The sequence below is a fragment of the Leptonotus elevatus genome, chromosome 8 (assembly GCF_054856555.1).
Source record: "Leptonotus elevatus isolate MCC_2025b chromosome 8, RoL_Lele_1.0, whole genome shotgun sequence".
Classification (NCBI taxonomy): domain Eukaryota; kingdom Metazoa; phylum Chordata; class Actinopteri; order Syngnathiformes; family Syngnathidae; genus Leptonotus; species Leptonotus elevatus.
In genome coordinates this window covers 15827319-15836643 of record NC_141246.1, presented here as the reverse complement: position 1 = coordinate 15836643, position 9325 = coordinate 15827319, and the positions used below count along the sequence as shown (strand labels likewise).

Genomic DNA, 9325 nt, shown 5'->3' with positions numbered 1-9325 from the left:
TTAGAAGCACGAGAAGAAATACTGGCCTCACAAGTCTTGTGCTCAGCTGCAGTTTTTCCAACACGCCTAGAGGTCAGTAGAGGGGAAAATAACTTTGTATGTCTCCTCCACAAAATCCAGTGTCAGTTTCGTACCACATGATAATGATCCCAAACCTGTTGGTAACACGGCATGGGCCCCCGGTGTCTCCTAATTTGAAAATGTGTGGTTAGAGCTTTGTAGATTACCACATACAGGACATGTCTTGTTAAAGTGCCTTTTTTCAGTAACAATTTGACAAATTGACAGTTTTCTGTAAAAGTAAAAAAAACAAAAAAAACAAAAAAGTTGGAAGCTGTTTAGCTGATATTATTATGATTATGATTATGATTATGATTATGATTATGATTATGATTATGATGATTATTATTATTATTATTATTATTATTATTATTATTATTATTATTATTATTATTATTATGTGCTAAGTTAGTGGGAATCGCAGAACATCATACAATATTTTAACCATGAAGATAATATAAGACAGCAAATTGATGTATTGATGCTTGAAGGAAAACATCTGGGCATACGTCACGTAAAGAGAAACATCCATCCATCCGTTTTCCGAACTGCTTATCCTCACGAGGGTCGTGGGCATGCTGGAGCCTATCCCGGTTGTCAACGGGCAGTAGGCGGGGGTACACCCTGAACTGGTCACCAGCCAATCGCAGGGCACGAAAAGAGAAACAACCATTGCATATTTAGCATAGACCTACAATCAATCAATCAATCAATCAATCAATCAATCAATCAATCAATCAATCAATCAATCAATCAATCAATCAATCAATAAAACAAACCTTGAATGCCTGACTACAACAATAGACCTTTAAAAAGGTTAATCCGTAAATTTCATCGAAAAGACATAGACTACACATAGACATAGTTGTAAATGAGGTAATCATGCTGCAAAGTTGAATAATACACAGAAATGCTATAAAAATAAATATTACGTGTACCACCTAACAGTCTATATTCAGTAATTAAAAATAAAAAAAACATTTTAAAAATGACACATGATTTACAATCATTTAGGTAATTTACAATCTAATGTTTATACAATATATTCACGTGCCCTGCGAGGTGAATTCATGCTCTGCGTGCCCCTGTACAACGCTACCCCCTGCTGGTTAATTTTAGAACTCATTAAATGATTTAAAAAAATAAAAATAAAAATAAAAAGACATGTCCCACAGATTGCTGGTGGAGAACGACGCTGCCTGGAAGGCTCTTGGAGGAGACGACAGATGTCACTGTATCACTTCATCTGTACCTCCGTGCATCAAGCAGCGTCACAGCACACCAATGTTTAGCCCAAAATATAGTGAGTGCACTTCAGCTGTTCGAAGACACCGCAATTAAGCTCAAATGTCAATAGCACACACACTAAATTAACTGCAAGTGTAGAATAGAATAAATTGTATGTATATAAATATATATATATATATATATATATATATATATATATATATATATATATATATATATATATATATATATATATATATATATATATATATATATACATACACACACACAGCTGCTGCTGTCTATCCCAGCTGTCTTTGGGTATGAGATTTGAACCTGTAAGAAACCATGCGAAACTAACTAAATACAGCTACAGTATGTAAAACAATATTCCCTGCATGCCATTGAGTGCTTTACAGCCCATCATGCCGCCTGTCACTGAACTGTCATGGTCAGGTGCGTACAGTATATCTTGGGCACACACTTATGCACACACTTACAGTGTGCGACTATTTCCCCCGCCCAAGTCAAATGATGTGACTTTAATTTTCTCAGTGAGCGCATAAAAGGCTGGATTTGGAGTGAAACATTTCCTCATTGAAAGAGATAACAGCGGGCTATCATGAAGGACGAGAAAACTAACTGGAAATATATGAAACATGTATTAGTGAGTATTTATACGTGTCCTGAAAGAACATGTTGCAATGGCAATATGTTTCAGTTCTGTGGCAATTTTGTAAATAAACACTCCCACTTTCCAAATAATATCCAGCACAAGATCTGTGAAATGATTGTGTTCGATCTTCCACGTTTCACTGTCTGGACTCAGCCACATAAAGCCAACTTCACTTTATCGTCTGTCAAATATTGGATGCAGTTTAGTGCAGAGCAGTTAACTGTTGGAGAGAAGCTGACCGCATTAATGAGTAATGTAGTTCTCCCTCAGTGTCTCAAAAAGTTTCATTTCCCATCTTATGACCCTGGGGGGATTTTAAGTGTGGAACTTGGTGGCAATAAGCGCTCCACTTCCATGTGTGGGAGCTTGTGGAAATAATGGTCGTCTCCATCTGGCTGTCGTGTCAGCTAGGTGAGGAGGGAAGATGTGTCGCTCACAAAATCGCTCACAGATCAGTTTTTACTGTATTTGCAGGCCAATAATAAACAGGACTAAGGACAGCTTGTTTTTCTATTCTGGACAAAAAAAAAAAAAGCTCTTACATCTGAGCTGCATCCAACTTATAGTTGAGATTTAAAAACAACAACATATACTTAAACTGATGTCAATTTGTAAATATTTTTAAGTTATGTGGTTCAGACAATGGACAGATGGATGGATGGATATATTTTAGTACTGCAGTGTGAAGCTCAAATAGTCAAGTACTGTAGTACACAACCAAACCATAGCGACAAGCTATCTGCTAAGCTAGTTAGCTTAATTGTTTCCTCGAATATAAATCTTAGTGTTGTTGGCTAGCTAGCTAGCTAGCTAACGACGATAAGAAGATTTACCCCCAAATAATATCAGCAAATTTGCTATTTCAAGAGTGTGTATGAAACTGGTAAATGTTTGCATTAGCAATACTCAAGAAGTAGCTCTCAGTTTCAAAAATGTTGGTGATCCCTGGTCTAAAATGTTATTGATCGTCAATCAGGCTCAGGCTTGATTTTATATCCATGTTTGTTGTCTGTATGTCTGTCTTTGATATAATATCAATACATTTTTGATTTAATAGAGTTTTAATTGGATGTTTTATAACCCTAAAAGTCAATATTGTAGCTCGTATATTTGCTGCTTTTTTTGTTTTGGGTTATGGTTTTGACACATTACACAAATTGTGATAAGGTTGACTGGCAAAGGCAAATACTTTCAGGTTTGAATATTTGTCTCGTCACGGCTGGCTTAGTGTATCTCTCGTCTCCAGCAGATCCGCGATAATAAAACCTGATGGGCAGAAGTCTTTCGTGTCAAGGCAGCGCAATTCCTGTTTACATTGACGGCTTCCGCGTGTTTGTAGCACTTGCCAGGTGAAGTGAGTATCGCTCAAGTTTCTTCCAAAGTGACACCAGTGAGATGAGCTCAGCGTTTATGTTACACTTGTCACAAATGGAAGGTGTAATTCTCAAGTCTAATGATAAAATGCTGGAGGTGATGCATCCACGCATGCACATGGTGTAAGCGAGGCCCTAACTGCTGCTAGGCAACCAGCTGCACACTGCAAAAAATGCCAAAACCAAAGAGCTGTGCAGCTTACTTTAAGAAGTCCTTACATCCAGCCATTCATTTTATTTTTGGTCACAGGTGAGCTGGAGTTGATCTCGGACATCTTGAGTCATCACATTTGCAAAATGTGCGCAAAATCATGCGCAATGCAGCTTATTTCTACAACAATCACAGAAACTTGCACTCTTTATTGCAGCTCTAAATGGATTACTTGAATGGAATGATGTTATCGCTTCATGTTGTATGAGAAGACATCGGTCTTTTTATTGCTTCTTTGGACTTCCTGAGTTGTGGCAAACATAATGGCTTATTGATTTGATTGTTTGACTTTTTGTTGTGTCATCTGTCTTACTAAATACTGCCCATGCTGTTCACACTAATCTTATTTATTGCCAATTAAATGGCACTATATGCCAAATGTTATATTGTAGCCTTGCTATATGTCAGAACACAAAGAACAAAATGTCACCTGATTTGCTTTCCTCAACGAGAATACAAAGACCAAAATTGCTGACAAAAATGCAATGATGTGAAGATATAATGACATTGCTCAACCATCACAATTTCCTGAAAATCACTACAGTGTCATCTCTGTGTTATTCACAGCCCCCACGGGGCATATTTGCATGCCGTCTAAATTAACATGACGGGAAAGTATTCATTAGGATCTATCTGTCGGTCAATAATATCACAGAGTAAATGTTATGAAGACTTGGGTTTAAGATTGACATTATTTAGTGTCATTTAGAAATAGCACAATTGCCATGTTGTGAAGCACATATATAATTGACTGGGAAAGGGGGTGCACCCGGGTGGTCCAACCCACAACACTCCACCATAAATGACGCCCTGTGCCATATTGCACATACTATACTGCTAAATGCTTATTTTCCTCAATTTTACATCGAGAGACTGGCTCACAATTGAGAGAGACTGGTCCATTAATCCATTTCAAATATAGACAACAAACTGAACGAACATCAGTCAATATCAGTAGCAGAACTATGTGTTAGGCAGGAGTCTTCAGGAGTCGGGCTGGGCCGGGCTGGTGGGATTCAGTCAAAATGCCAGTTCTGATGTTTTTGTGCCAGTCCAGCCCTGCCCATACATACACTCTAAAACAGTTGGGTCAAAAGTAACCCAATTAGGGATAAAAAATGGACCGATCCATTTTATGGGTCAATTTGACCCAATTTTATACAAAATGACTCGTAAAGGTGTGCATGACCAATATTTATGAGTTGTTGTTTTTTTTTAAACACAAAAAGACCCATTTCTTGACTCAAAGTTTGGTCAAATAGACCCAAGTAGAGGTTCGGTCCAATTTTGACCAATAGTTGGGTTATTTTTACCCAACTGTTTTTAGAGTGTACAGTATATTGTACCCATAACCCCTACTCATTCCTGCTAACAAGATGATCAATCCAAAGCTCGCCACATTTTACTACAGCCGGGACCAGATTTTGGTTCCCAACATCACATTTGGGAACCGGCTGTTCTTAAATTAAACAAAATGACCACAAATGATCACTTCAATAGATTACGTCTATCAATTTGTATGCAAAAGGTCTAATAATAAAAATGATGATGCATTTATTCCTTTACTGTATTTGTTTTTACTGTCATAACAGTATACTCTGACTCAAACCATAACTACAATGTGGCCCATGGGGAAAAGCAGCGCTGGATTTGTGCTCAACTAGTTGAGGCGTCATTACATTTCCAATTGCGCTTATTTTCTTCTTCGTCGCCACACTGGAAAAGCTAAACAAAAACAACAACAACAACAAAAACAAAAACCTCTCCACATTCGCAGATGCTCTTTATTAGTATTATTAGTATTATTAGTATTATAATAGTAATAAAAATGATGATGATTATTGTTGTTGGCACGCGTCGACGCGCCCGCATGCTGCTTGGAGCTGCGTGGCGCACGGCGGTCAGCGGGTCACTTCTTACAGCGTGCGGGCTATAAAGCGAGGGAGTGGCGCCCGGCTAAGCGCACTTGGAGAACAACAAGCCCCCAGCACGCACACCGCAACTCGGCAGCGGCAGCTTAGTAAGAACATGATTAGCGCGTTATCAGTTCGACCGATGCTGGGCGCGAGTACATGCCGCACGCCCGTGGAAAGCGGTCCGGGCAGGGAGGACTTGGTATCCGCCTCGTGGATGGATCTTCTTTGCTTGCTGATGATCCGCTTCAAGAAGTTTCACGCCGGCAGTTGTTAATGTCACTCGACCACCGGGAGGGTCACTGCTGCCTCAGGTAACATTGTTTGCACTTTGTATGCGCTTTTTAGTTTCGGCGCTGACGTCATATGGTTTTACATCATGTTGTCTATATAGAACTACAAAAAATAGCTTCTTTTGTTTGGGGAAATATTTTTTTCCCCCGTGTGTCTTTATCCTTATGTCAATGTTTTTTTATTTACTAGTTTTCATTTGTCATTTCTGTCATATAGAGTGAACATTGTGAATCAAAATTGCAAATTTCCAGAACCTAATATCGAAAAGTGTTTTATAACAAAGACGTGAGACAATAAATAGCTTCTTTTTTTTTTTAAATCGACCATTAATGTAATGTATTAATTAATCAAGAGAGTAATGTTACTATAAAAACAATTGAATGCTGCTTCCTGAGTGCTGTCGAGGTTCCCTTGACCAAGGCATTGACTCCCTCACAATTCAATCAGGCACACTTCTTTTCATTATTGGAAATAGGAAGGGGTGGGGGGATGCCTTTGCCTCAACAATTCTCCGAGAATGTGTATAACAAAATCTAATGATGATGACATGCAAGTTAATATCAATAAAAACTGATCGTGTTCACCTTGTGTCACATTTTCAGATGGACAGAACTCCTTCTCAGCGCACCATGTCCTCGAAGGACTGACTCATTTCCCCTCGGTCCCATGTCGAGCGTCTAGCTGCGTGCTTCCTTGCGGATGATATTTGCCAAGCCGGCATTAATCGCACGAGAAGCGGGACAATCTGCCTCCATGGGGTTCGACAACGACACCAACCAGACGCTCCCCGGGGTGAGCCCGTTGAGCCTGCACGCCTCCCTACCGCTGTCGGCGCTGGTGAGCGTTATCATCCTGCTCACTGTGTTTGGAAACGTACTGGTGGTCATCGCCGTGTTTACAAGCCGAGCTCTGAGGGCACCGCAGAACCTCTTCCTGGTGTCTCTGGCGTCGGCGGACATTTTAGTGGCCACCCTGGTGATGCCCTTCTCCTTGGCCAATGAGATCATGGGATATTGGTACTTTGGGGAGGTTTGGTGCGAGATCTATCTGGCCCTGGATGTTCTTTTCTGCACCGCCTCCATCGCACACCTGTGTGCCATCAGTCTGGACCGCTACTGGTCCATCACGCAGGCCATCGAGTACAACCTGAAGAGGACGCCGCGCCGCATCAAGTGCATCATTTTCATCGTTTGGATCATCGCGGCCGTCATCTCCTTCCCGCCGCTAATCACCATGGAGAAGGAAAACAGCGAGGTGGACCCCGTTTGCAAGATCAACAACGAAAAGTGGTACGTCATCTCCTCCTGCATCGGATCCTTCTTCCTCCCCTGCGTCATCATGGTGCTGGTCTACGTCAGGATCTACCAGATCGCCAAAAAGAGGACACGGGCGCCCCCTGGGGACCGGAGGCGAAAAGACAAGTCCAACGCCGTCGCCACCTCCAACCAGAAGGAGAACGGGGTGGCCGCAGGCGAGGCCGAGAAGCTGAAGGAGCACGAGGACATCGAGCTGAAGGAAGGAGTCGCAGGCAAAGAAGGCGAGGTCAACGGCGTGGACATTGACGAGTCGTCCTCTTCGGACCACAAAGTCAACAACCCCTGCTCGATGAAGAAGAAAGCCGCCAAGGGCAGAAGTAAAATCAAGCCGGGAGATGCCGAGATGCAGAAGAAGAGCTCCAAAGGAAGCCGCTGGAAGGGCCGGCAGAACCGAGAGAAACGCTTCACCTTCGTCCTGGCGGTGGTCATCGGCGTCTTCGTCATCTGCTGGTTCCCCTTCTTCTTTACGTACATGCTAATGACGCTGTGCAAGTCGTGCCCCGTCCCCGACACCCTCTTCAAGTTCTTCTTCTGGTTCGGTTATTGCAACAGCGCGCTGAATCCGATCATCTACACCATCTTCAACAATGACTTTCGCAGGTCCTTCAAGAAGATACTATGTAAGAGAGACGCTAGACGATACGGATGACGGACTGAGGCTCTTGTAAATAACGTTTTTGGGACATTTTCTGCACATGAACTAATATGATGAATACGAAAATATGCTCCTGGTGTGACTGCTTGGAGAGCAGTGGCGTAGCGTTGGTAGCTAGCGTCCAGGTAAATATATTTGCCCTGAGGCGTGGCTCACCTCCACCAATCCTGTGTTGACCCTTTTGGGCCACCGTAATTGAAGCTCACGTTCGCTAAAAACGCGAGCTAAAAACGTGTCCGGGGTATGTATATTTTTTAGGGCAAAGTTAAAGCGTTAACTTTGGAGATTAATTAAATAAAATAAATAAATAAAATAAAATAAGGTTTATAAGGTAAGCAGATTATTTTACAGCCAAAGATATACAAACGTAGTATTACTTAAATTACCTCTACGGGGCCTTGCAAATCAGCGCTGGAATATGGCGTTATTGGGCAGAACTAACCCAATAAAGCCCACATCCCACTGAGAAGCGAACATTTGCGACGCTAACAAATGTTGATTTCAGGTCTGGGTTCGTTCGAGGTCGCAGCGTTTCTTAAACGTTCTCGAAACAGTCTTAATGGCTCCCTAAAATCTTACAATCTTTCTTGTTATGTCCTTGCAAAACTGATGTGAAATCAACTTTTGCTGGTGTCACAGACGTTCAAACCTCAGTGGGATACGGGCTTAAGATTTTGATAATTTTTTATGAGAAAAATATAAGAAAATTGCCTGTAAAGATCACATTTTGATCGTTTTGTAACAGTTGTATTTTACAGAAAAATAATCAAATTCAAATTCAAGTATCAAAGAAAGCTATTGAAACAATCTTTGAATCAAAATATACTTTGTATTTGATAATTTCATATGAATTCAAAAATTTTAATCAAGCAAATATCTTTTGAAATCTTTTGTAGAAAATAATTGAAAAATGTGATTAATCGTGATTAATTGCAGATTTGTTTTTAAGATTAATCGGTTAAAAAATGACAGCACTAATCCTTTTCTACTTTTCAAATATTGCCCCTCCACCGTACCTGAGGAGGCCACACACCTGACACCCCCCCCCCCCCCCACGCTACGCCACTGCTGGAGAAGCTTTTGCAAACCAAGCTTGACATGCACCATTAGCTTGATACCTGTTGCTTTGAAAAGCATCTTCCACAACAGCTTAAGCACACACGGGGCTCGCCCAGCAGTATGTTTATTGTAAATGTCATTTTTATTATTATTTTTATAAAGACATCTAATTCAATGGCATTGTTTTATTTTGCTATAATTTGCCGTCGAACACCTGTCTGAATATTACTATGAATACTGTATTGTTCCATTTTGTACGATATGAAAACTGTCTGGTGTTGATGATGGTGATCAAAATCTTGGGCAAATGGGGGCACTTGAATAAAACCCATTCCCTGAAACTGTTTGTAGGCTGCACATTCAATTTAGTGATGTCATTTCATATCAGTGATGTACACGCACACACAGTCTGAATTTCTGAGGCGACAGAAATCTAGAAACGGAAGCTGGACTTTTATCTCAATCATGTTCGCTTTAATGAATTCATGTGAATTGGCGACCATGAGTGACCTTTCAACCCAAAATCTAAGAGAAAAAAGTA

At 40.8% G+C, this 9325-nt stretch overlaps 1 protein-coding gene across 1 annotated transcript; it reads left to right on the top strand.

Annotated features, from left to right (window-relative positions):
• Positions 1-5526: 5526 nt before the first annotated feature.
• Positions 5527-9125, top strand: adra2a (adrenoceptor alpha 2A). The gene is made up of 2 exons (XM_086083832.1): positions 5527-5774; positions 6357-9125. Exon 2 carries the CDS (start codon positions 6454-6456, stop codon positions 7717-7719), a length of 1266 nt encoding a protein of 421 aa, XP_085939958.1. The 5' UTR covers positions 5527-5774; positions 6357-6453; the 3' UTR covers positions 7720-9125.
• Positions 9126-9325: the final 200 nt, after the last annotated feature.